The sequence below is a fragment of the Electrophorus electricus genome, chromosome 8 (assembly GCF_041902795.1).
Source record: "Electrophorus electricus isolate QZ-2024a chromosome 8, ASM4190279v1, whole genome shotgun sequence".
Taxonomy (NCBI): Eukaryota; Metazoa; Chordata; class Actinopteri; order Gymnotiformes; family Gymnotidae; genus Electrophorus; species Electrophorus electricus.
In genome coordinates this window covers 9,071,967-9,099,693 of record NC_137504.1, presented here as the reverse complement: position 1 = coordinate 9,099,693, position 27,727 = coordinate 9,071,967, and the positions used below count along the sequence as shown (strand labels likewise).

The following is a 27,727-nucleotide window of genomic DNA, read 5'->3' as shown; positions in this document are numbered from 1 at the left end:
CCAGACAGAAAAGTCATTTCCACACTGGCAATAGCAATGTTGGTACCACGAGGAAATGGGAGTGAACGCTCCTCCCTCTGTCCTCTGAGTCAGTGGTTGACAGATGTCGGCGCGCACGAGACTGCAGGAGGGGTTGGCTCTGACTACTGGAGCCTTGGGGGGGGCAATGCGAAGTGTGGAGTTGACTGTTTTCTGTCTTTTAGTGCTCAGCTGAGCAACCTGGACAAATAACACACATTCGTTTTTTGTTGTTTTTTTTTTCTTTGTGGCGGGGCGGGGCAGAATCATGCTTTGTTACATCCTGTAGTTTTCTTTATTTTTTGCGTAGGTTCTATGTTTTCGTAACTTTTTATTTATGGTCGTAGACTATTATTACAAGACAAATTCACATGCTATGACGCATAACCTTTGAAACCTTTTGAACTATTCATAAGTGGTAAATTTAAGAGTATGTACATCTAAGGTTAATTTTGTAATCCGGAAACAACGGTCAGTGATATATAATAATCTAAATCACAGTACATTAATTAGACCTTATGTAGATTAATTGTCATTGCAGTGTAACCTATAGACCTTAGCTATGCAGCAAGAGCATTTGTTTAAAGTTCTTGTGATTGGAGACCTCGGAGTTGGAAAAACATCGATTATTAAGCGTTACGTTCATCAGATCTTTTCTCAGCATTACCGTGCAACTATTGGCGTGGATTTTGCGCTAAAAGTCTTGAACTGGGACCATCAGACGGTGATCCGGCTACAATTATGGGATATTGCTGGTATGTCCTTTCTACTTTCTGTAATACCAAAACCTGTTGTTCCCGGTTGTCATTTTACTCGCTGATTTATATATATAAAAGACAGTTGCAATATAGACCTAAAAGAGATTTGGTGTGACCTGGTGGTAGTGTAATGCCGATAAAATATGTAAGTATATAGAGAAGAGTGCCTGCTAAATGCTGTAAATGTACATAAAATCGCATAAATCTATGAGTATATTTATTTGATCAGTAATTCCCCCCAACCCTTTAAGGGAGTGAATGGGCAAAAGATTAGGCAAAAAGTATAAGAGGTAAGTGAAAAAAGCTTTTCTGCTGCCTGACTCACTGCCTATAGTTCATATATTTGTGTTTTGATCATGAGAAATGTTGCTGCTGTTTAATCTCTGCTGGTCACATTTTTAATGTCAGAGTCACATGGAATTTAAACTAATGACAAGGATTATTTTTGTCTATCTCTGTATTTCTCTCTTTCGTTCAGTTTTCTCTCTTTCACTATTTCAATTCTTGTTCTATCAATAGCTTTCTATTAGACTATAATCAATACCAATAACCTTCACAATATTTGAGGTTTAATTTCCCTTTCTCATTTTTCCTAGGCCAGGAGCGCTATGGCAACATGACTCGGGTGTACTACCGAGAGGCTGTGGGAGCGCTTATAGTATTTGATGTGACAAGAGTCTCCACATTTGATGCAGTACTAAAGTGGAAAGATGACTTGAACAGTAAGGTTACTCTCAGCAGTGGCAAACCAGTCCCAGTTGTTCTGCTTGCCAATAAGTCTGACCAATCACAGGAGGGCCTGTGTTCCCAGATTCCCAGGCTTGATACATTTTGCAAAGAAAATGGATTTGTGGGCTGGTTTGAGACCTCAGCCAAGGTGAGTGGATGATAAAAACTCTGCACATGAGAGAGCTAAAAATGGAAATTTCAAATTTGTTTGAATTATTTCAGATCAACTGCATTAAGGTCCTAAAGGAAGTCTCATTGTCACTGCCATCTGCAGTATAATACGGAAATATAGTAATCAGTGGCACCTCAGTACCCTGTAGGATTACCAGAAATAATGTTTTGAAGTCACAGCCAAGAAGAGCTATTCAAATTTGTACTGCCTACTGATATTTCACCTCATATTGACCTACACTAAACTGACTGGAGGAGCTTTATCACATCTTCCTGCAAAATGTCTCATCCCTAATTGGATAAACAATTCAGGATCAAAGGAATGGTCTGAATGACTTTCTGATGTTTCTGTGTATTGACTCAGAGACGGATGATTTCAAGATTGGTGTTTGCTGTTTGCATGTATGTGTAAGAAAGAGAGCATTTTGCCTCTGCAAACACATGGACAGAGCTAGTGTGAATCTGTAGCACATAACAGATCAGGGGGTCACGTATTTTAACTTACAGCTCTTCTCTAATGAAATACACAGTAGTGTGTGAAACAGGAAACATGAGAGCATGGCATGAAATACTGAGATAAATATTAACACCCTGCTGCATGAGGTCTGAAGGCCTCTGCTCCTAAAAAAAAACTCGTTTGGATTTGGCTGTGATTTGTGCACCATGCTTAAAATATAGCAGGTGTTTAAGAGTAAAGGTTACAGTTTTTTTCTCTCCTTAGCGGGTACAAGAAGAATGTTACATGCAAAATAAAATGAGACTCTCAGTAGGGCAGTTTTTGCACCAATTCAGCAAGCAGATGTATTTATTTACATTATAATGGCAGTCAGTGAGGTTACATAAAATGAATTTTTATACATTGCTATGTAGTCAAAAGAAGAAGTATAACTTTCAGCCACATGTGTATTACTTCAATGCCTGTTCATGTTGTAATAGTCACATGCTTTTCTTATATCAGTAAAGTATTTTTTTTGTGTGTACAGGCTAGAAAATGTGATGTTTATTAACCAGTGGATGTAAGCGTTCAATACAGGATAACATTAAGATTACACCTATCTGGCATGCATATAACATGAGCATAACATCCATGGGACACACTAGACTTTGTGAATTAAGTATGTTACTATACTAAAGCAGCTTATTAAGTACATAAGTGCATGCATGTCTCATTGTCATAGCTCTTTCCTTGTTCCTTTACATACCAGCATATAAAATTATAGTCTGCATGTAATAATGTGTAAACACTCAATTGTAAATGCATTCTTATCTGTAGCTCTGCTCTGTCACAGGAGAACATAAATATTGAAGCAGCAGTCAAGTGCCTGGTAGAGCACATACTGGCCCACGAAGAGAGCACTCTCAGTGACTTGGACCCAGACACGGTGACACTGCCTGGATACAACAACAATACCAAAGATCTTGGTCGAGCCAGATGTTTGACATGCTCCAAATGATAAAGGGCAGTCTGAGAGAGAGAGAGAGAGAGAGAGAGAGAGAGAGAGAGAGAGAGAGAGAGAGAGAGAGAGAGAGAGAGAGAGAGAGAGAGAGAGAGAGAGAGAGAGAACTCTATCCTTTTGAGGATATAAAAGTGCTTCATGCAATCTATACCTTCAATTACTTGCCAGGATGCAGGGTTATATAGTAGTCAGTTATAATTCGCTGTCAAAATTGTTGTAGATGGATGACATGAATAAGCAGGATGTTTGGGTTAGCATAAAGTAGGTGGAGGGCAACTCAGCAGAACTACTGTGTGCTGATGCCCCAAACGTCACAGCAGTTGATCATCTTCAGTTTCCCCTGACTCATTCAAGTTTTATTAAACAATGTCTCATTTATTCCATGCAATATACACTAACACACAATACTGCTGGAATTTTTAGAACAGGAAATTCCACTTGTTTTTTAATACTGTGTGAATGTAATAGTTCAACTCATTTATTTTTCAACATTTATTTTTCTTTCATCTGTAAGATACCATATTCATGTTTTTTAATTTATTTTATCCTGTTAATACAAATTGGGAGGAAACAAATTCTGAAAAAAAGATGTATCAATAAAGGAATTTTAATGATTATTGTATTTTTGTAAATGAATAGTAGCACTTAAGTATTTATTGTTTGATTTATAACACATTGCTAAAATACCACCTTAAGGTGCCCACCCCACATTTTCAGACATAGACCAATCACCCCCCGCCCCAAGTCACCTGATTTCGCTACTGCCATTTTGCGCGGAGCGTCCGGCAGATAACTGTAGGAAAACTGAAATTATTCCTCTGTGAAATATGTCATCGACGAGATGTTGAATTTGCATGGTTAGGAACAATAACAGTGCAGCTGCCATTTAGAGAAATATATAATCTTTCGCATTTTAAACATCTTAGAAATTTCAGGAAGGAGGCTGAAGGAATTTGAAAATGATACTAAGTAGCTAGCCTAATCAAATTCTGCGATGTGGCTACCAGTAGCTATAATGTGAATTGGGCCGTATTTTGCTGCTACCTTACGAGTTGGACGTTATTAAACCACCAACTTAATTTGGTTTTGATTCGACTTGTTTTATTTTTGGAATCCGAAATCAGTCTTATTCACGCAGCAATTACATGGTTAACCGGCGACACGGGAGGGTAGCAATCACCATAGTGATGTCCTATTGCACGTATTAAGGGTAGGTCCATTTAAACAACGAAATTTCGATTTGCTTTTGCTTTATTTGTAACGGTGGACTAATCATATCAACGCGCAATCATTTGCCCTTGATTGTCTCTTTACTGGTACCCAGTTATCTGAATGTCAGTGCATCCTCTCGTTTCGGGTCCGTATCAGGATAGGCTCCCGTTCTGTGCACACAGAAAACCGACTAAGTGGACTCCCCACCCCTGCAGTGAATACATTTATTGAAAGACGATTTATTGAAAAACATAATATGTCGGGACAGTCCATCACGGACCGGATCGCCGCGGCTCAGCACAGCATGACTGGATCGGCCATCAGCAAAGCCGTCTGCAAGGCCACGACGCACGAAGTCAGCGCACCCAAGAAGAAGCACCTTGATTGTAGGTTAAGTAGATAGCCCTTCAAAATGTCAACCGATTCATTTCGCATTATCGCTTTGTAACGAGGTTAAGCGATAGTGATTTGGCCTTTATTTGACTCTGATCTTGTGTATTTTCTGTCGGTATTTACAACATATTCTGTACAGTTAAAATATTTTTGGATTATTAATGAACAGCGATTATCATACAGAATATCAATTTTATTGAAGGTCAGAATAGCCTATATCAAAGATCATACAAACTGCACTTGCAGGATCCAGTACTGGAAGCCTTAAGTATACCATAGGCGTCTTAATGAACACTGGCCAGCAGTATGCAGACAACACTGAGTGTGGGGCCTCATTGTAAGGATCAGTGCTGCATTGATTTGAGAAATGTCATGACGTAAATTTGTAGATGTATATAGGCTGGCTGGGTTTGTTTGATTTAATGTATGTGTCTTATTATAAACATATAGCCTTAAGTAGGTCTTTCAGGTAGTGAGAAGCTTAAGCAGGAGCTTGTCATTTCAGAACTAGTTGACCATTAGAAAAGACCATACACTATTGGTATGTTAAGACAAAACTATTTATTTGTTTATATATAACATTATATCATTGTCTTTTGTACTTATATTTTGTATTTATATTTGCTAGAGCTTTTCAGTGTTTCACAGTCATTAATAGCCTTAGGACATCCAATACAGAGGTGCTTAGGCTCACCATATTTCGATATATGCCTAATTAGAATTTGGATTCTAAATTACCAGAACAATTTACTCATACTACATGTTAAATGTTTGCATGTTCACTTATTCATTAATTAATTCATTGTAAAATCTCCCCCCAATGTGTCCCTCAAGTTTCCATCATGTTCATGCAGAGAAATACTTGATTATTCTGTTTATTCTGACTTTTATTAGTTCAAGGGTTAAACTAACCTTGCCAGCAAGCAGAACAGTAGGTGATATTAATCCAGAGAGTTTAATCCTGAATCAATCCTAGCCAAAAACTGCACTAGTGCTGAAGGATTGGGTAGTGGATCGACATGTTCTGAGGTCCCTCCACTCACACTGTGGAAATTACATTGTGCCCTTGAGTAAGGGCACTTAACCATCATGCTCTAGGGTAAGGAAACATTGTGCCCCTCTTCAGCATGTTCCAGGGTAAAGGAACATTGTGCCCCTCTTCAGCATGTTCCAGGGTATGGGAACATTGTACCCCTCTCCTCCCTATCAGTTTACCTTTCCCTCAAAATGTCCTCAATTACTGTACCATGAATAAATAGTTTCTGGGCCTATATGAACATTATAATTTTCCCATACTTTAATGACCAGAAATTGTAAGGTATTTCATATGCGTGGTCTCCCAAAGTGAATTAAATATAAATAAAAAATATATTTCCATTCTTTGCTTTTTACATTTAAAAAAGGCCCAGCTGTGGAGGTTTCTGGGGACCAAACTTAACAAGTCAAAATAAGCTTTCCTTAAATTCACAAATAACCTCTGAGTGAAGTCGATTAAAGGACCAGGTAATCAATTCAGCTGTCAGGTTCAGAACACAGATATGCCTGAGGGATATAAGGCAGTGGACTTCAATCCAGTTCTTGGCAACCCCCTCAGCCATATCAAGTTTTCATGCAGTTGCAGCTCCCAGTATACCTTGGCCAGGTAAGAAAAAGCTATGTAGCCCTTGACTATCTGGTTAATGTGCATGAGGAGCGGGAGCAGATGAAAAGCCTGTTCTGGCTACCCTTGGACTGAGCTGAGAATCCCTGATATAAGGAAATAAGCTTGTCTGTATTAAACACTTGCTATTCTACAAAAATACAGTGGGACATATGTGTTTCCATGTATAAGTGCCTCAATATATACTTGTGACTTTATTATGAAGTGCCCTCTTTGTATCTGTGTCTCTGTACAATGTCTAGATTTGATGCACTGCACCAATGAGCTGAGTGTGAGTATACCTCATTTGGCTGACACGCTGATTGAGAGGACATCCAATCAAAGCTGGGTTGTGGTGTTCAAGACCCTTATCACCACACACCATCTCATGATGTATGGCAATGAGGTAAGATGTCAACTGCCTTAGTGTACTGCTTTGTATTTCATGGGTGATGGTTATTTATTAATTAATTTATTTATTCTTTCTTTTTTTGTGCTAAAGTGCTGTAAGGTTTTTAGTTCAATTTAAGGATTTAAGATGTAAATATATTTATAAATGTGAATAAAGCAAAGTGAAGATTCAGAAACACTGTGTTCTTCTTAGCTGATAAGAAGGTTATAATGTTTAAACATGATGTTTTTATTTTATTCTGACTGATGTAATCTGACTAAAAAGTATTGTTTTAATTTTCCATTCTGTATTGATGTTTTATATTGATAGATATATTGAAAGTGGTACTAAGTCAAATGTTTTATATCTTTCCTTCTAAACAGAGGTTTATCCAGTACCTTGCATCCAGAAGCACACTCTTTAATCTGAATAATTTCATAGATAAAGGTGCATTACAAGGTGGGTAAGTCTTAAACATGAGACCATTCTGTAGGGATCTCCCTTGACATTTGATTTAGATAGTTCAGTTACATTTACAATGTATTCTGTACTAGGTTATAACATGTCCACCTACATCAGACGATACAGCAGATACCTTAATGAGCGAGCAATGTCCTATCGACTGGTAGCAGTTGACTTCACCAAGATGAAGAGAGGGTGAGTAGGTTTATTTCATTTTAATGGGATTGTTTCCAAAGGCCCAGTGAATCAGAAAGGGGTGATTAACACCTTTGTAATGAGAACGGACCTGATAGGCATGAACATGTAAATACAAACCTCCTACAATTTTCTTCTTTTGTACAACCTCCTGTAAGCTCTCACTTCTCTGTAGGATTGATGGAGTGATGCGCACCATGAGCACAGAAAAGCTGATGAAGACTCTCCCAATCATTCAGAACCAGCTGGATGCCCTCCTGGACTTTGAGGTAGATGTCATGCTAGTTGTCTGAGATCTAAAACATTGGAATATGGGCAAAGAGAAAAAACAAGTAATTTCAGAATTTAGCTAAAACTGATGCATACATTGTTACAGCAAAAGCAAAAAACTCAAGCAGAAGCTTTTAGACCGTATGAATTTTTAAGTTGTAAAACTGTATTATATTATTATCAATAATTTATCACCATTAGTTCTAAAACTGCAAATAACAACCCGTCAGATTTAAGGAACCTACAAGAACATGCTTAGAAGTGTGCTTAAGAGTATTACTTCGCTCTAGGCCAGCTCTAATGAACTGACCAATGGTGTGATCAATGGTGCCTTCATGCTACTCTTCAAGGATTCTATCCGCATCTTTGCTGCTTACAATGAGGGTGTCATTAACCTTCTAGGTAAAACAGTACATTCCCATCAACGCTACAGTGGTTTGTATTATTTTCATTATATGAAAGTTTTACAGTGGTTAATCATTTATCACATTGTAGTATATGCTGAAGAGGTTTTTGGAATGTGTGAAATACTCAGCAAAGAGCTGTTATAATAAACCCTGTTTTTCACTTCAAAGAGAAGTATTTTGATATGAAGAAGCATCAGTGTAAAGAGGCCCTGGAAATATACAAGCGGTTTCTTACCAGGATGACCAAGCTCTCAGAGTTTCTCAAAGTGGCAGAGGTAAAACGCTTCTAAATACTCTCAGTGCATGGGTTGATTGGGCTTTACCATGCAGGCCCCCCTTTTTTTTGATGACTGCAACCCTTTGCCTTCCGGTTCAACTTTTATCAAAGGTTCCCCTTCATGCTGCCTGTTCTGGTGCCTGCACTGCATGTGATAGCGAGATGTCTCTCAATCTATCTGTCCCTCTCAGCAACACTAAGAACAATGCTTTGTTATTCAGATGAAGACCAAGTGTTCAGTCTTACAACTTAAATTTGCCAACAGTGTTTTGACTTTTAAGTTATGCAATCCAAATGTAGGCCACAGTTGTCGATATTGCAAATCACTGACTGTGATTGGCTAATGACAAGGCAGTGAGCATTTTTGTGAAGTTTCATATCTTAATGCTGCATGGCTAAACCTGCACTAAATAGTGATGTATACTTGACACGCTGAGTTTAGAAAATGAGATGTTACACATTCAAAGAAATCATGCTTTTTGGCAACTGTGCTGCATTTTGATGGCTAGACCTTTTTTCTTTTATTTATAGAGCATATTTTTTTGCTGTGTATGAAGATATATTGTGGACAAATACTAAGCACATCCTTCTTGATTTCTAGATTTTGTTTTCTCTTTCTCTTTTGGCTGAGTAATATGTCTCTTCAGGAACTGGGTGCAGTACTATCCAAAAACAGACTAAAGTTGACTTTAAGAGCGCATTTCTTTATTTGTATAACAATGTGTGTATGCCATTTTTTCTTGTCTTTTTTTCAAAGTCAACATTAGTTGTGTGTTTCTTTTGGATGTTTCTCGCCTAGTCATATGAGTCTTTCATCTTCGTTCACATGACCTAAAAGTGGCATTTCAGTGTTTTATCACCCATTAAACCAACCTCCAAAATCTTGATGTCTATCTCTGTGTACATTCACTTGTCCATTTTTTCTTTAACACTCACACTCACTGCATGGAGTAATGGCTCTTTTCCTTTATATTTCTTCCTACTTCCTCCACATACCTCTGTTCTGTTTTGTTTTTTTTACCTTTTTTGTTTCACATTTTGTTTTCCGTTCTCCTCCCTCCTTTCCTTTTTTGTGTCACAGCAAGTTGGAATTGATCAGGTTGACATCCCAGATCTCTCACAGGTTAGTGGCACATTTCATCTCAATTTCTCCCATGTGGTTTCACCCTAAACTCTCATCATCACCTCACCCCATAGACTCCCATACCCAGACTCCATTCCTTTATGATTTATCCCTCATCTGTCAGACTTTTAGGATAGGGGCTTCCAGAAACTTACTCCATACCCGCGCTCTCCCTGGGAATCTGATGTGCTGTTTTGCATTTTCTGTTTTCATCAGAGGTAAATGGGTACTAAAGCTGGTCTCTTTGAACCTCAGAGAAGCTCTAACTTAAAGCCAATGCCTTGATTGTTGCCATGTTTACTAGCTCAGCATTTTTTTAGGAATGAAAGCCATTTAAGGCTATTGAGGTACCGTCTCATTGAGATTTAGTGCTTGCTCTTTCTTACTGAAAGCTACCATTTCTTACTGGTTAATCCATGAGAAATTTGATCGCTTCTAATTCCAATACTGATTGATATATAGCTAAATGGTGTTTGTGCCAGTGAACCCTTGACTTGCTGTTTGTGACTTGTATCCCATCATGGGTATGGCAGTCACCAATTGCAGACAGCTCTTAAACTTTAGGCACTCACCATTGCCATATATCTCTGCACTAGTAGGGGAGTCTGCTTGAATAGCTCCAGGAAGAGCAGTGAATGTGCACAATTAGAAGAATGCCTTAAAACTGGAGCAGGGGACAAAACTCTGCCTGGCACCATCTGAGCATTATAGTCAGCAATGACGGCAAAAATAGGCCTACAGTTTGTGCTGGACTTTGCTTCTCATGCCAATTACACCAACTGACAGAGGGTTGCTGGGCATACATCTCCCCCTTCAGTTTGCCACCATTCGGCATTTTTGACATTTTCATTTACATCAGGCAGGGACTCCTGAAGGCCTTGGGCTGGCATACTACACAGTGGTACTTAACCATGTCAGAACATTTTAAATGGAAGGAGTACCTTGTTTACTGAAGCTGCAGCAGTATTCAGAAGGCCTATGCAATATCCACATGAACACTCATTAGATAGACATCATGGCCTTTTGTGCACTCCTACAGCCATGTTACCCTTTTCCTTAACTTCTTGCTACTTTTTATTCTCTTTTTTGAATAGCCTGTTGTTTGTTGCATATGTTTCAGATTTCTCAGTGAGCTTTTCCTTGTATTGTCTCTTCCTTAGAGCTGTTTGTCTGAGAAATCTGTTCTTTTGTTATTCATGGAAATCCTTCCTCAGATTGGCATGCATAGTGGACACATTCCAGATTGAAAGGCAAATGTTGTGTAAGAACAAAACCTTTCTCTGAAGAGTGAATGTTTTTTTGTAAGCCAGTAGAGGTTACTGGTTATGGTCTGTAGGAGAAAATGTACTTCACTTGCCAAATGACCCATGTTCTCATCCAGCATTCGCCTTTCTCACAATAACCTGCTTTGGCTTCCAAATGTTTTTGTATTACCCTCCTTGAAGATCTTCACTGAGCAATTTCAAATCACAGTACACAAACTAAAAAAAAGACTGGTGTATTTTATTTGCTGCAATGCAATCATTAAATTGAAATCCAGGTGGAATCCAAAGGTTACCAGGTTCTGCTGTGGCTTCTTCTATCTGTGCATTTTGAAATCCTCTGCATGGTCAGAAAAGACCTCCTTCTTGTAGGTCAGCCTAGTACTTGTGTCTCATAGTCTGAACCACCCTTTGAGAGGTCCTTGAGCTCTGTTTTCACCACAAGCCGTGTATGAAGTATCAGAAAACTTGCATGGGAAATAACACATTTTGCATGTATAAGCGCCTCCTACCTGAATCCTTTTTGCTTTGTCTCCCTTTAATTTCAGAGGCTCATAAACACTATTAGGTTATCTCAGTAATGCAGACCTTCCTTTTGTGACTCTCTGTGTGTGTGTGTGTCTGTGTGTATATGTATATATATATATATATATATATATATATATATATATATATATATATATGTATATGTATATATGTGTGTGTGTGTATATATATATATATATATATATATATATATATATATATATATATGTATGTATATATGTATATGTATGTATGTATATATGTGTGTGTGTGTGTGTGTCTATGTATGTCTATATTTGTGTGTGTGTGTCTGTGCATGTGACAGAGAGAAAGAGAGAGAGAGAGACAGTCTCAGTGTGCCTGTGCACACATATGTATTATATGTGGTGTGTGGTGACTGTAGGACTATAGGTTCATGTTTTTGTCTGATTCTGTGTGACTGTGTAAGAAATAGAATACTGTACTCTGTTTACATATTCCTGGTGTGACTGAAATCCCTCTTTTGTCCTCCATTGAAACCACCACCAGGCCCCAAGCAGTCTCTTACAAGCTCTGGAACAACACCTGGCCTCTCTGGAGGGAAAAAAAAGCAAAGAGCTTTCTACTGTCAACAGGTATTTTACCCTGAAGCAGTTTATTAGAGTAACAGGGTTCACCAAGTAAAATAGGCACTCACAGTGAAACTTGTCCTCATTGTACCTGTAGGTGCTTACAGAAGCCTCAGTTCTACTCCTCCAGGACAGAAATACTCATTATGGAAGTGTGAAATGGGTTTTCCTGATGCGCATTGTAAAACCGATTCCCATAATGCATTCAGTGAGAATATTCTACACAAATATGATCATACTGAATCAGATTCTCATTTACAGTAGTAAACCACAATTATTAAGAAAAACAGATAAATCGAAGGAGCCTTATGATATAGACCCTTAAACTGAAAAATGCCTGTCTAATGTTACAGGCAGTTCTGAAGGAGAGCTAATCTGAAGCATTTACTGTTGCCTCCTGTTTTTTAGATTAGCATCTGCATCTCTGCTTCTAGACAGTCTTATTGTTTTTTATCTTTCCCATCTACAGGGATGAGAAGCAGCAGGAGGCGGAAAGCAACAGATTACAGCCAACAAAGGTGAATTCTTTTTCACTTTTGTTTCTCTCTTGTCTAACTTTTCAAAGAGCTTTCAGTATAATGCTTCTCTTAAATGTACTTGATTGCTTCTTTTACATTTCTGAATATGTTAAATGACAGTATAAATAGAAAATCCGGTCAGTATGAAGTATTTATTGATACATTTATCATCTAAAACCTTGCCCCCAGGGAGTACAACTCAAAGATATTGGTATGCAGACCCCAACAGTCTCCCCCAGTGGACAGTCTGTGGGCAGTGCCAATAGCAGCTGCACAAGCAGTGGTACCACTGAGCTCCTCTCCAGCCCACCAGACCTACCTATCACAAACGGGTACAAAACTCCTGCCCATGCTGTCCACGCTATGGCTGCTTACATCTTATTCTAATTCAGAGGGGTGGCCATGGATAATTTAAAATGAGTATATTGTTACTACATGGTATTCACTTCAAAGAATTCTAGTTTAACAATGATACAAAATCCAGAAAATATAACATTTTTGTGACCCTGTACTTTGACATCAACAGTGTGCACAATTATACCAGTGATCATTTCGATGTCCAACACAACCTCAGCATTCCCGTTCAGACCACCACCCTACCAGCCAATAACAACGGCTGGGGAGGTGAGAGCTACTTCCAATGTCGCAAACATTCAGACAGACTTTTGCACACATTAATTTTCACTTTTAAAAGGAAAATGTTCATATATAAGTGATAACCATATAATTTAACCTTTTTTCCCTCTCATGCAATTTACTCTGCATGGCTGGTACTTCTCTGGGTGAGTAAAAAGTACATAGCTCAGTCTAATAGCTTATAGGTTCAGAGAAGGACATAAGTAACCACTCTCTCTTTCTTGCCCCTCTGTCTACTCTCTCTGTTTTAATCTTTTTCCTGCTTTAGGTTATTTTTTCGCTAGGACCCCTGCTGAAGCCCAGTATCTCTTCACAGGTCCACGGCCAAGGCACACAACTCCACAATGGAGGAAAGTTACTGACTAATGACCTGGACTCCTCTTTGGCCAATCTAGTGGGCAGTAGGTCTTTTATTCATTCCCCCTGCATTTATTCAGTCTACCTTTTTGTATATTTTCTGTCTGAAAATGTTTTGTGTTTTATTCATCATAGATTTGCACTTTGGACCCCCACCCAAAAAGTAAGAATTTAGCTATTTTCTTGTAAAGTTGTATGTAGTAATTTGTGTAAATGGGCCGGGATAAGGCTAAATTGGCTGCCAACTAGCAGGTTTCAGTTGAAGTGCAACTGTTTTATGTTCAAAAACTCTTTCTCTAATGTCAGAGAGTGCTGTCAAACACACTATAACCACTAGTGATATACTGAATAATGGTCTAGATGGCAAGCTGTCTGCTCTCTGTTCAGCTTAATCAACACAGTGAGATGTAATGCATTTTACTTTTGGCTATCATAAATAGCTACATTAAAAAAAGAGAGGGATAGAGAGAAAATGGTTTATTATCTTGTCATTAAACTCCTGGGAACACTTTGTAGATCCTAACAATTACTTATTTTCACAAAACTTAATGTTCAAGTATGAAGTTTTCTTATGATTAATATATGTACATTAATCAGACTCTTCCATGAATATGAAGAGACAAAAACAAGCTATTTGAAACCTCTAGGTTTTACCTAGTACTGTGTACACAGGACTAAGCAGCTTTTAAATAATTTTTGAATTAGTGAAGTTGTTCCATGCTACATTTGTTAGGCCAGAGATGCAGTGGACCCACCTGGAGAAGAAAACCGCAGGAGCCTCTCACTGGCAGTCTAAAGCGATGAGTGGGACTGCCTCGTGGGGCCACACTCACCTGGCCCCTGCTCCCATCCCTGTGCCACAGATGGTAAAACCATTTGCTCTATAAACCTGAATGAGTCTTGCACTCTTATCAGTGTATCATCAGAGGTTTTTTGAACAGTGTCACACAATTGAAACAAAGGAGAAAACATAATGAAAACAGTGGCTTAGAATTTGTGTTTATCTCAGTACAAATAAAAAATGTACAATGCAAGCTAACTCTCTACCTCTTCCTTTCTTTTTCTATGTATTTGCTGCAGAATGGAATGATTTATACTGGCTATGTAAGGCCCCTCACTGATTTCTTTTCTAATGTATTTTTTTTGCTTGTTTCTTTTTTTGTTTTCCATTAATATGCACTAACTTATTAACTTATTAGATTTGTCATATATATATTCATTCTACCTTTTACATTCTACCTTTTAGGCACCAGCTCCGGTAGCATTTCCAATGACAACCCCCCAAGTGCCTGTATATGGGATGGTAGGATTTTTTGAGAAAAAAAGAAACATTGCTTAGATTTATTGACATTTCTTGTGTGCTGTAATCTCTTGACATAAACCCTTAAACTGCCCCAAATGACAGTTAAAAGAAGAATTGAACATTTTCATTAATATTAGTAATAATGTTATATTCTACAGTTTCTTTTGCAAACCGTTACAATATCTGGGTTTGATTTTTCATAGATTCCTCCTCCCATGGGCCAGATGGGTTCAGTCCCCTTAATGGCACCCCAGCCTGTGATGTACAACCAGCCTGTGCTCCGCACCACCAACCCCTTCACCCCTGTCCCCGGAACTCAGGTACTGTATTTTATTGGCCCAAAGCAACTGACTTACCATAATGATAACTTTAGATACCATGTATTTTATCTTGTTTTTCCATATTTTTTTATGCCTATGCTATATCCTGTTTAATGAAAGGTTGCAGTTGTGAAGGTTGCAGTTGTTGTTTTTTTTTTTTTTTGCCAAAACATTGTTTTGAGCAAACATGTATTTCCTTATTTCCAGATGCACTTCATGTAGCACTGAGGAGAACATTGGACTGACAGTAGCGCCAGAGGAAAAACATCAACCAACCCAAAACCAAATATGACAAAGCAGACAAGAAAAATGGTTTAGAGACTGACATGTTCATGTGCCATTTTACCCTTATGCTGTGTGTTTGTAGCATACCCTGCCCGACAACATTACATAGTCCTGTCATTTTACATGTTATCTTTAGTTTTTAAGTGTCAAATCTAGTGTTTCTAGATGGCCCTCTTAGATGATGTCACTGACTGATGCAAATGGAATGACGGTGTATAGTGAATTGCGGTGGAATGAAACAATGTCATGATGTCAAGCCCTCTGCCCAACCCCACTCCCTTTGGAAAAGTGATTGTTGTAATCGTGCACACTTGAATCAATGTTTATAATGTCTGAACCAAGCCACGGTTTTGTATGCACATTGCCTGAATAGTGTTTCAAACCAACCACTGTCAGTGTTCATCATGCCACAGTTGTGGGCCTCCCAAATTCCTGAGTCTTGAAGAAATGTGTACAGGTCACTTTTTTGTACATTTGTCTTGTCCCTAAACATTTTGGACTTCACCTTACAAGTTAAAGCTGTTTCTGCATACAGTAACTTGTAATGTTTCATTCAGGTATGGTAAAGGTATGGCTGTATGGATTAAAAACAAATACAGCAGTATGCTTGTGTGTATAATTCTGTTTTATTAGATATTTAACTATTACTGACTGTTTAGAATGTAGGTCATATATTGACCTATCCAATACCTTACTGAAAATCCTTTAAAATGAGAAAGCCTTAAATGGGGGATAAATACAATCAGAATTCACAAGCGTATGGATTATAAAATATATACATTGCTCCATCTTTAGATTGTACACCCATGAATCTGGCCTTTTCATTATTTATCAACTTAAATATTGGACATTTTGTTACTGCAGTTTTAATCAAGCAAAAACAACTTAATCTCAAACTTGGTGTTTCACTGGACAGCACAGGACCCAGTAGGAACGAAATCCCCAACATAAGTGGCTACAGCTTTATACAGTTAGGTCATGCTTCCAAAGCAGCTACTAGGTGCACTGTCATAAAGCAACCTGCAGATGATCTCTTTCCAGGAGACTGCTCCAAGGTCTTTCAGCAATAGAGTAGATATGGTGTCTGTCAGTCATTTTAAGAGGAAGTGGATATTTTTCTGGAAGGAAAACACCTACTTTTTACAAATATCAAAACTAATGATCCCAGGGAAATTAGGATATTTGGCACAAATTGTATTATTCTTATTTTTTAAACATTTGTTCTAATTCGCCTTAAATCAATCTTTTTTTCTTTTTTTTTTTAACAAAGGTTGCGCGTCATGCTTTGGTTTGTATGATCACATAATTGAAGAAAGCCTATGAATACAAAGATCCTAGAACTCTTAGAAAGAAACTTTAATGAGCAGGCTTTCTTGTATTACCATTATTAGTGGTATTTAGTAAACATTTCCTTTTCCAAGTCACATTAGATGTTTCATCGTGATTTGCATCTGAGCTTGGTGACTATTAGTCTTTGCCAGTTCCACGATATAGGGGCTTTGCTGATGATTGGGTAAAGTTGAAGCATATTATGAACAGATATCATTTGATCAAAAAAGGCTAAATCATTATTTGGAGGTCATTTCAAACAGGCTAGTTTCATTTTGGAAGGTGGCAAAACCTTGAAAGAATTTCTCCCTCTGGTGACTGGGAGGCAATATGTGATGCCCTTTATTTCATCCTAACGTATGATCCTTAGTATATTTACAGCATGACTGTAGACATATCCAAAAATATTTATATTCATACCTTAAATGATGTCTATATTGAACAAAAATCTTCCTATAAATATCCACAAATATTAAGTGATAGACCCTTTGAAACACCTGTTAAGAGCTTATAAAAAGCCTTTCTAAGTTAGGCTTTATTGAGAATATGTCTCTTGCTGTTCAGGCAATCTAAATGTCAGGAGTTGATTACAATTATAATTTATAAGTATGAAACCATTTCTGTTTTTAAATATTTAGAGTCTTATATCATAATGCACTTAAAATAATTGCTAGGTACTATTTTCACACTAACCATTGTGAATTGTATAGGAAAGCAGAAAGGAGGCAGCATATCTCATTATTTATTTACAAGGTCCTGTTGCAGACTTCATATATTTAATCTCTTTTAACAGTAATGCTCATTTATTCACAAATAAGACTTATTTTAGAAATGTTCAGTCATTTGGTCAAAGGGCATTTAGAATTTGAAATGCCACACCTTTGAAAAGATTTTCAAAAGTCCCCTAAATTACATTATCTGTCACTAAATAACAAAGCCACCTGTCAAATGCAGCAATTTTAGGTCATTGTTCTGAATTTAGTAGGAGTTTTAGTTGACCCCTTTGCTTTATTCAGTGTATATTCTAGAACTTGCCATGTTATTTATTAGAGTTTACATTATTGGTTATTTTAACTTGTTTTTTATTCACAAATATTTACATTGTTAATTTTTAGAGCAGAGAGTTATTATGTCTCAGCTGGGCTCCCTATCTGACATAGGTTGATAAATATGCGTGTGAGCCAAACCTGGTCTTTAGAGAACATGTCGCTGGCCATTTGCGCAATCTTTTCCACGTGAATGATACTTCCCACACTTGGAATGTCAACCTCACTCATCATGGTCAGCACCAGGATTGTCTCCACCAACAGCTGCCTATACTCTGGTTGTGGAATGCAGTTTAGCACTGTCTCCACATGCACCACAAATTTGATTTCACCTGGGGTCATCTGATTTAGTGAACAAAACATTGGCACTTATACTAAAGAGATATAATTTCACAATACCTTTTTACAGGAGACACATAAAACTGTACAAAGCCAACAAAAACTCACTAAGTTGTTGTATTACCTCTCTTGTAGTTGATGATGGAAGGACAAAGCCCTCAATGGAGAGCCCATGACACTACAAATTAAAAGAAAAACAGGATTTTACAGTTCAGTAGCTCCACAGAGCTAGTGTCTAAAATTACTGTGGCATGGCTTAACTAACCTTCTGCAGTATCTTCCAGACCTTTTGGTAGAATCCCACAGGTACTCTGTTGAGAGCTCCATCTAGGCGTCAACGGCGAAGCCACTGGCCTTGTCTGCTGTCACACACTATAGTTGCTCCTAATGAACTTTGAAATGACTCAATTACTGGGGGTTTGTACCTCTAAAATATAATAGAACATGTTATGATCCTCTCATGATCAACATTTAAAATAATTTCATGGCAAAATAGTGCCAAAGCATTATTCACTAGTACCTTTGAGCATTTCTTAACAACTTTACTAAATTAGCCCTTACTGGTTTTTGATCTCACACAGTACTCACCCCTGATTCAATATTGTCGATATCCAAAGAATGCACTGATAAGGGCTAAAAATATAGAAAAAGAGACATTAGCGATAGGTTAGTTTTTTCATTAATCAGAGAGAGTGGTACCAAATCATACACTCTTACCAGCTTGATGTCAGACTTTGGCTTGCTGCTGCCTTTCATCTGATCTTTACCAGAACCATGTTTACTCTTGTCATAGATAGAGATGGCTGGGCTTACAAAATTTCCAGTTCAGCACACTGACTCAAAAAGAAGACATAAATTGCTAATATCTATAAAAGCACATCAACAATCACAGATACAGGATCTGAAACAGAATGTGTTTCCAACTTGCAATGACGATCAAATAATGAATGAACAAACTCACTGCTTCTCTGGACCCCAAACTCTTTGCCTCTGAGGATGTGAAGGAGAAGGTTTTTCAGCTCAGATGGGCTTAGGTTTATCAAACTCTCTGTAGCCTCCTTACCTTATGTTGAACCAAAACAATAGATGCTCCAGTATTGTTGACTAGGCTCTCCCATGAGAACATAAATAATATTCACTCTATTCACTGAACACCTAATCAAAAACACCACACCATATTTCCTACAATGCTTTTCCTACAATGCATAGATGCAGTTTTGGGGGCCAGCAGGGGAATGGGCCCCCCAATGGTTCCTGCTAACACTACTCATATAATGTGTTAGGTTGGGCGGTGTGAGCAGTGTCCCTCCCAAAGCTGAAATGAAACCTATGCCACTGTTGGTAACTGAAAACAAAATCTGTTGTAGTGCATGCATTTGTTACCACTGTGCTAAGTAAATACCAGAGCATTTTAGGGACTCAGCCAGTTCTGTGGCCATAACCTGGATAATGAGACCAATCCGGAGGCGAAACATTTCATTGAAAAGTTTTGGCTGGGTTCGGATGCTCATGCCCAGGAAGACCATTATCTCTTGCCAATCAGGCACACAAGTTTCAGTACTTCCATTTTTAAGATCAAAAAGTGGATGAACTTTGATAGATAAAGGGAGTGATTAAAGGAAAGGCCAACCTGAGTGAGGATTGCAATTGTGAGGTTCTTTTCACTAGCTTTATCAATAAGCCTTGCTAGCTTGTCTGGTGTGGAAATAAGAAAAATTCAAGTAAATGAATGTTTGACCAGGTAATATCTATTGTATTGTATACAATATGTCTATTTTGTATATGTTTGTGCATGTGTGTGTGGGTTTGTTTGTTTTTGGGGTTTTTTTTTTGTATGCTGTGAACTGACACTGATATAGTTTTCTCTCGTGGTTCAGGAGGAAGACCCACTGTCAGATGTTTCTGGTGTGAAAGCAAGTCTGTACAAGCCTGGTATTAGCCAATAACACAGAAGCCAATTAAATTATATCCAACAAAATATTCAGTGTTATGTTATGTAGTTGTCAGTATAGCTTTTCGGCAGTTTTTTGCTAATTTAGGACCATTATTATTCTGTTTAGGTTCTACTACAGAGCACAGTTTAAGTTCTGTTACAGTGAGTAAAATAAAAAAACAACCAATCTGTGATCAGTCGCATTCAAATAGCAATCACCTCATCCAGTTCTTCAACTCTCCTGCGGAGCACACCACACACCATTCGAAGAAGGCCCCAGTGTCTCAGATTGCCTGCCTTTTCGTACAAGTCACTCAGAAGTCGCTTCACTGTCCAGCCTTTACCATGCAGCCTGGTATCCCAATCCATACCTCTGAAAACACATCTAAAGACATTTCAGCTTTCCCAAAAGCCAGGTATTATATAATGTCCCACACAGTAATTTCACTGTGCACAGAGGGGCCCGGGTTCTCACTTGTCCTTATAAAAGATGTACAAGATATCAGCCTGATCTTGCAGGTTTTGGCTTTGTTTCAACATCTGCACCAGGGCTGAAAAGTCAATCATACCACTCACATCTCTGGGCAGATTAACTGAAGGACTGACTCCTGTCTGAGGGACCTAATCAGAGGTAAAAAAAAAAAAAAAAAGAAAAAAAGAAAAAAGGTGAAAGAGACAGTTTATTGACTACACACAAATTAAAATCAACATACATTTTGGACAGATTTATTTCAATTTACCTGACTTTCATTATTCAGAAGGTGAAGGATTGGTGGTGGGTCACGGAATACTTTAGTGGGAAGGTACATATGCACATCTGTGAAAGGATGTCAACAAAGTGTTACAAATTCTAAATGTTACAAGTTCTAAGCCGCTCTGCAAGTAAAACTGTAGTGTTAAATAAAACAATGTTTACATAAGATGAATATGGTGGGTTTCTGATCTCACCAATCCCAATATTCTCATATGAATATATATTTTTCAGGGTTATCCAAAAAATGTATTGCTTTCCCAAGACACTAAATGTCCTGAGTTTTTTTTTTGTTGTTGTTGTTGTTTTTATTTTATTTGATGTACATTTTAGGAACTTTGATCTAGTGTTAATTGTCCATGATCTGGAGAGTGGATATTCCACTGTCTGTGGGTGTGTAATTGATTTTGCCATGTACCAAGTGCCTAGGTGTCTTGATTTGTGGGAAATATGTCCTAATCATTTATTTAGTTAGGTGCAGTGTGGAGGTTTTATGTCAGTCAAAAGTAGCAACTCTAAACTCACTGTCTGTGTTTAGTACTTTGGCCTTGTGAACCAGAGACACCATGTCTCGAGTCTTTCTCGCTGCAGCTTTAAAGCAGTTGAGTCCTTCTTCAATGGCACTGATGGGACTCTGCTGGGGAACAGCAAGCAGGTCATCTTTCTCTGAGAGAACCAAAGCAATGCAGTATAGCAAAGCAAAAAGTGTGCAAATCAGCTGACTCTCTCAAAAGAATTAAATGAGTGGCAGGCACAAAGTGATCTTGTCAAAACATTGTCAAATCCACATCTTCTTCTACAAGGAGCTGAAATGTGATAGAAAAATCCAGAAAATAATGTGCACTCACCACAGTCCATGAATGTGAGATGAGCACAACAGGATGTGTCCAGAAATGCTGCCCACTTCCCAGTCTTCACCCTGGATGTATCAGTCAGATATTTTCATATAAAGTTTTGCATATTTTTCCAGTTCTGGCAAGTACCATCTAAGACATTACCTTGCTCTTCCATAGTAACCATCCTGTAGCTTTTTCAGGGTAGCCAGTACAGCAGGGTCCATTTGTTTTTGATCGTCACCTGAATGTACCAAAATCAACAAGTGTCATTCTCCATGCTTTATCAGTGGTTGCTGAGTTTATTCTGAAGTGCAGAGTGAAGACTCACTAAGCATTCTATGTGAGATTGGAAAAGCGACAGTAGGCCTCCCAGTCAATCTCTAGCATGAGCAGAGGTAGGAGATGTCAATACGAAGCCTCTCCACAATCATCTTATTATCCAAAGCCAAGTAAAACTGTTAGGGGTCTATAAACTGAATGCAATACATAAATCAAAACATATGATACCAGACCACATGTAAAATCGGAGAATTGTATATTTGATACAACTAAAGCACTGTTCACTAACAGCATTTTATATGATTTTCAAGTTTACTCACTTGAGGGGTAAAAGAAAAAATTGTATTCCGTATGATGTAGAATTTTGATGTCCCCAGCACACCAATGCAGCGGTAGGGTCTCCACGTCAAGCCTAGCCTTTGATTATGGCCTATGAAGGCATGATTTGGCAAAAATAAAAAGACATTATTTCCCACTTACCCCAAATTTTATTAATTAGCTAAAACATATTTGGTCTCATGTTTTCTTATTTGATTTTGTGCTCGAGCTACAAGGTTTATTGAGTTGGTGACAATGGGAAGCTATTTCACCCAAAATCTTTTTCATATATAAACAAGCCAGTACGTCACATTGTGAATTGCCTCACCTTGATGTGATTCAGAATGACATACTGTAATCTATAGAAATGAACAGAACTACAGAGTTCTGCAGGCTGCTGTGATATTTTGGGTGCAGCCATACTGGATAACTGGATTCAGTTAAATTCCAGGCTAAATAAAGGCTAAATTGTACAGGGAAGCCAAAAGTGTACAATAATGTAAATCTATACTATTTTACAAAAATCAATATAAAATTATGCAACAGTTAGTCAGACCAAATAATTTGACTGGACAAGAGACATTCCATGAGTGGTGATATAGAGTATAACAGTCTCAGTCCTTTTGCATAATTATTTGTGTTGGTGGAGCCAAATAAAATAATAATAATAATAAAATGAACAAACAAATCAGATTCATTTGTCATTATGTATTTGTATTATTATTATTTGTATTATTGTTAACTAATACATGGTGCTTGTAGAACTGTTGTATAAAGGGAATATCACACTCAAGGTCGTGCAGTTATACTGAATATCAGCAGGCTACGATTATCATCAGCTGTGCTGATATTCAGTATAAAAGCAAGACCTCGAGTGTAACATTGCTTAAATGAAATTATATATTTGAATGTATAATGTATATATTTTTAATGGTTTCCCTGTCTAGCGTCCTTGTTTCATTTTCTCTGTTCCTGTTACTGTCCTTGATTTAGTTTTCTCTATTTCATTAGTTTCGGCTGTTTCTTGTTTCCCTAAGTTACCCCTCCACTTGCTTTGTATTTAAAACTCGTGTTTGTTTAGTATTGTCGCTGTTTATGATCATATCCTGTGTTGTGCTTGTACGCATCTGATTTGTCCTAGCCTCCATTTGTTCGCACAGCCCATGTTTTAGATTAAATAGCTTCGAGGACTTGTTACCTACATTAGCCTCATAGGGGAAAATAATAACCATAACACTGGGCACCAGACAGTCATGTCTTGGCAGTTTGATCGTATATGCGGTAAGTTAAATTGTGTGTGTAAATTCTTCTTTTTTTTTTTGCTTCACCATTCTTTTAGGAAGACCATAGTAAACTTTCACCCTGTGTATATTATATATTTGTTTGTTCCTTGTTTACCCAGTCTGGCATAGATGTGACTAAGTGGACTCTGATTGGATGGATGTCCTCCAGAGTCTCAGAGTCAATACCATGGTTCTGCAGGAGCTGTTTTATTTCCTCTGTCTCAGCCAAGATAGAAAAAGAGATGGAACTTTAAACTCATACCATGACCACAAGACACTGTACTTGTATATTAAAACACAAATTGCTAAGCAATAAACACAAGAGCAAAATGTTGGGTAAAATTGTAGGAAGTTGCATTTGCAGACATAATATGTACTCTTAAACAACATGGCATTGTTACCATACATTTTAACACTGTTATTTACCCTGAACCACAACATCAGGTTTGGGTATAGTGGTTAGGCGTCTGTTGAGTGGATCAATCTCTCCAGCTGCTAAGAATCCCTAATAGATCGATATAAATAAAGGCATTCAGATGATTTTTCTTTCCCATTGATCATGTCGAGACTGTTTCATGTGAGTGTACCTCAATTCTTCAGAAAAAAACTGCAATAGATATTTTTATATAATTAGCCAAGATGAAAGAATAATTACAGATTACACATATGAGGCACCAAGACACAACCGATTTCACAGTACCTCTGTCAACAAGTTACCCAAAATATAAAGTGACTGGCCCCATTTCAGAGGGCATATTCCCACTGGCACTCGTTCCACAGTGTGAGGACTGACATATTCTTCATCCACCTTATTCAAATTAAACAAACAGTGTTAGAATTCAAGGACTCTTGAAATAAACCAGTTATCCTTCTTAGAGAGGTTGCCTATCTGACACTCTTTAGGTCCTACAATGTTTTATTTGTACTTGTGATTATTCTGTTAGGTACATATTTGACTGTATTTTTCTCACTGTACTTACCTTATCTGGAGGAACAGCATAAAGCTCAGGAGCAAGACGCAGGCCATCTTTGCCTTTGATCATAATGGCTTCTAATGCATCTCTGTACTCCTGCACCTGTAGTATACACCAGACAGACACATGGAAACAAATACAATATCATTTTCTAAATAAATGCATTTATAATTCCCCAAAATGCATAGTGGTTTTTACCAAAGTATTTTTGCTGTAATCTCTTGAGACTCTGTGCTTTCAAATCAGAACACCGTAACTGACCGTTTTAGATTAATGTAAACCCACTGTCCTCATCCAGGCCATTTTCATCCCCTTTTTTCCACAAACTTACTACCATTTGAAGACCCTTCTTAGTTTTCAAAGTTTATTATTTCTATCATGCTAAACTGCAGCAGTAGGACAAATTGCTCACCTGTTCGACATTATTGATGAAAATTCCATCTAAGGTGAGACAAGTCCAAAACACCGGCCATTCACACCATTCACCATGTTTTCAAAGCGCTTCAGCTCGGATGACTCATAGTATAATTGATTGGGGTCCTTAATAAACATGTAAAATGTCCAGTTTTGTCTAATACCACACATGTCTTTATCTTTTCACCTTTGGAAGCTTTTATGCAAGACTAAGACTGCCTAGGAAAAAAAATAGAATGTTCTGAAACATAAATAATGTATTCGTAATTCAGTCTTAAAAACGCATGCACATAAAACACAAAATAGATTATTACTGATTTCACCTCTTTTGGGGTTTTGTGACCATCTCTGAGGAAACGACAGCATCCATATCTTCCCTATGAAAGAAGAAAGTGATGTACATTTGAAGAAAAATAAACAAACAAAAAAAATCCACACACAAGTACTAATAAATATTTTTTACTAATAAGCTGCTTTTTTGGTTGGACTCAGATTTCATTATAACCTGTAGTCTGGAAATAAAGTCCTCCTTAGTAATATTAACAGTGTCAGTGTCCTCTACAGCAAAGGCTGGGTATGAGATAATGGACAGTACACCAGCGTCCACTTCTTTGGATGTGGATGCCCTAGGCAGTATCGAGCTCAGGATAGACTGTTAAGAGACCATGGAGGAGACAATAAAGCATTAATGCCTTACTTTCTGAGAACCTACTAGTGGGTCAAGACTCTTATTCCTCAATTGTGTAACTACATACCTTTCAAATTCAAATTTCAGTGCAACTGAATAATTCCCTCTAGTTACTGAATAATATACCTTATGATTAATAAGAGGTTAAGAAGGTAATTGAAGCATTAACTATCACAAGCTACAGAGACAGGAAATACACTGAATTACAGTACAGCTGAAATAATTTGGGACCTCCTCTCCTATATGTTATGTGTGGGAGGGATAAAACAGACACTTACTTGGCAGCACTGTATGTCATCAGCTAAAGCATGAACTACTGACTCTGGGCCACCATTGCCACCAAAAAGGTTCAGTCCATCCAAGGCCTCCAGAGCAGCCTAAAAAAAAAAGAGAAAAAGAGAGATGAGAGTGAAAAAGTGGAAAAGTGAGGCAAAAAAGTGAGGCGAGAATGAAAAAGTGAGCTGTGAGCTTTGATTGTTATGACCTTCTATATATATATATATATTATAAATAGTCTATATATAGTTTTCAGAGTAATACCACCAAAACTAAGATACCTAGGAGACATATAGGTTGAACAGAAACAGTATAAGAAACCACGGCCATTTAATGACCAAGACACAAGCACAGCAGCAGTTTATAACTGGTAACATTCTATACCTACTGAACTTTATCCTTTTCTAGTCATCAATGGAAAAAAAAATATTATCTTACCTGGTCACAGAGTATTGTTTTTTGAACCATTCGTGCATAATTGTCAAGTTTCACTTGAGAATTACTGCGACTTCTCATGATGTTTAGCTCCAAACCTTGCTAACATTCTCTCTAAAGGGCTTCTAAGCACCTTATGTTACATTATCATTTATCAGGCATGTGAGACAAGCAAATGTCAGAGTCTGGGAGAGGGGACACCCTGACCACCCATATGCCTATCTGTTACACTCCATACCAAGTTTAAAAATTATAGTGTCAAATTAAAGTGTAATATCAATAAAAAATGAATAGGCCAAGGTTATTACGACATGACTTTAATCATGTTATGTCACAACAGCAATGGTAAGTTACATCATAACAGAAAATGTAAAATAACTTACAAGTTTACCTGCCATTTATCCTTAATGTTAATGTGTTGTCAATGGGAAACATTACAAATTACAATACATTACCTTACTTTGCATTATAGAGTAAAAGCACTGTTAATTACAGTGTACAATACTCATTAAAAACACAATTAGATTTTGTAAATAAATAATGGAAACTAGATCAGCAATTGATACAGAATAAATTCTAATAAATTCTAATTCTAAAGAATTAATGTGTTATTACACTGTTACTGTTACTGAGTGTATTACACAATACATAACACTAACCAAATGTCACTGAGTGCTGGCTCTTAGCATTGTCATGTTGTCATACCTAGTTTGCTTCATAATTGTTGTGGTATTGCAACTACAAGGCCTACAAATATAATTAATATACAATACGGAATTTTCAAATAAAGCACCCACATAATATCTAGGAAAAAAAATACTTGGAATATTAATTTGAGATTGATATCAGTTGTTTATTGCACATGGGATTCAGAAGTATGAAGAAATAAACAAAAGTCACACTATGTTAACAGTGGTTCCACAGAGAATTAGTAATTGAAAAATGTATACTTCTGTTTATTACACAAGGCACCTGTACATTGTATACATACATAGAGAAGGCCATTAACAGTACTACAGTAACAGTACCTTTACAGTACAATCTTGTGCAAATAATTTAATTCCTCAGATGCAGGAAATTAAACCCATTCCACAGATACCATTCACCATTTAACACAGACCATAACTTAAACATCATTAATATATTATGTTGGAATAACTTATAATTGCTATTCATCTTAGTAAGATAGGTATAAATATAAATTTTATTACATGTATTAGAGCTACCATGTCCTCCTTCAATACATTAATTATAGCTAATGTGTCCTCCTCCATCTGTCTCACCATACCTCCTCGCCTCTGGAACTCTCTCACACAAGATACATGTAACACTGACTCCCTAACATCAAATCCTGCCTTCAGACATACCTTTTCAAGCTATCTTATTCAGTTTGACCCTGACCCTAATGGTTATATTTAAATTAAGTCTACACATATGGTGTTTTTATACTCATGTGTTATACTAACTTATTATTTTATACTGCTTCTTTATTTGGTTTATTGAAGTTTAT

General features: G+C 37.4%; 3 protein-coding genes across 7 annotated transcripts; 2 read left to right on the top strand and 1 right to left on the bottom strand.

The window, feature by feature from the left end:
- The first annotated feature begins 97 nt into the window (after positions 1 to 97).
- Positions 98 to 3,715, top strand: rab38c (RAB38c, member of RAS oncogene family). Its single transcript, XM_027005468.3, has 3 exons — positions 98 to 773; positions 1,373 to 1,653; positions 2,966 to 3,715. Exons 1-3 carry the CDS (start codon positions 581 to 583, stop codon positions 3,128 to 3,130), a joined length of 639 nt encoding a protein of 212 aa, XP_026861269.3. The 5' UTR covers positions 98 to 580; the 3' UTR covers positions 3,131 to 3,715.
- A 198-nt stretch (positions 3,716 to 3,913) lies between these two features.
- On the top strand, positions 3,914 to 15,920 carry LOC113575261 (phosphatidylinositol-binding clathrin assembly protein). Of its 5 annotated transcripts, none has more exons than XM_027006686.3 (20): positions 3,914 to 4,343; positions 4,528 to 4,731; positions 6,641 to 6,783; positions 7,152 to 7,227; positions 7,323 to 7,425; positions 7,601 to 7,694; positions 7,986 to 8,097; positions 8,271 to 8,377; positions 9,461 to 9,502; positions 11,818 to 11,903; positions 12,367 to 12,415; positions 12,605 to 12,747; positions 12,942 to 13,039; positions 13,336 to 13,452; positions 13,544 to 13,571; positions 14,142 to 14,274; positions 14,489 to 14,512; positions 14,655 to 14,711; positions 14,915 to 15,031; positions 15,239 to 15,920. In XM_027006686.3, exons 2-20 carry the CDS (start codon positions 4,602 to 4,604, stop codon positions 15,251 to 15,253), a joined length of 1,674 nt encoding a protein of 557 aa, XP_026862487.1. In that variant the 5' UTR covers positions 3,914 to 4,343; positions 4,528 to 4,601; the 3' UTR covers positions 15,254 to 15,920. The 5 variants fall into 5 exon arrangements, with proteins under 5 accessions (XP_026862487.1, XP_026862479.1, XP_026862505.1 ...); XM_027006678.3 differs by having other exon boundaries at positions 4,502 to 4,731; XM_027006704.3 differs by having other exon boundaries at positions 3,914 to 4,731; positions 13,381 to 13,452.
- A 301-nt stretch (positions 15,921 to 16,221) lies between these two features.
- Positions 16,222 to 26,250, bottom strand: phka1b (phosphorylase kinase, alpha 1b (muscle)). Its single transcript, XM_081719023.1, is given in 30 exon segments — positions 16,222 to 16,361; positions 17,525 to 17,549; positions 17,833 to 18,033; positions 18,155 to 18,208; positions 18,296 to 18,457; positions 18,619 to 18,663; positions 18,748 to 18,863; positions 18,992 to 19,093; positions 19,433 to 19,561; positions 19,657 to 19,731; positions 19,872 to 19,959; positions 20,183 to 20,336; positions 20,439 to 20,584; positions 20,704 to 20,780; positions 21,240 to 21,380; positions 21,563 to 21,633; positions 21,713 to 21,791; positions 21,879 to 22,023; positions 22,150 to 22,259; positions 23,546 to 23,572; positions 23,575 to 23,685; positions 23,857 to 23,935; positions 24,131 to 24,238; positions 24,411 to 24,506; positions 24,817 to 24,885; positions 24,888 to 24,944; positions 25,142 to 25,195; positions 25,324 to 25,470; positions 25,785 to 25,883; positions 26,221 to 26,250. Coding segments are annotated over 30 exon segments (2,937 nt in total).
- Between the last annotated feature and the right edge of the window lie 1,477 nt (positions 26,251 to 27,727).

Coding starts and splice junctions, on each gene's coding strand:
- rab38c (XM_027005468.3), top strand. CDS start 581: ATGCAGCAAGAGCATTTGTTTAAAGTTCTTGTGATTGGAGACCTCGGA. Junction 774..1,372: donor ACAATTATGGGATATTGCTG/GTATGTCCTTTC, acceptor CATTTTTCCTAG/GCCAGGAGCGCTATGGCAAC. Junction 1,654..2,965: donor GGTTTGAGACCTCAGCCAAG/GTGAGTGGATGA, acceptor GCTCTGTCACAG/GAGAACATAAATATTGAAGC.
- LOC113575261 (XM_027006686.3), top strand. CDS start 4,602: ATGTCGGGACAGTCCATCACGGACCGGATCGCCGCGGCTCAGCACAGC. Junction 7,228..7,322: donor AGATAAAGGTGCATTACAAG/GTGGGTAAGTCT, acceptor ATTCTGTACTAG/GTTATAACATGTCCACCTAC. Junction 9,503..11,817: donor ACATCCCAGATCTCTCACAG/GTTAGTGGCACA, acceptor AACCACCACCAG/GCCCCAAGCAGTCTCTTACA.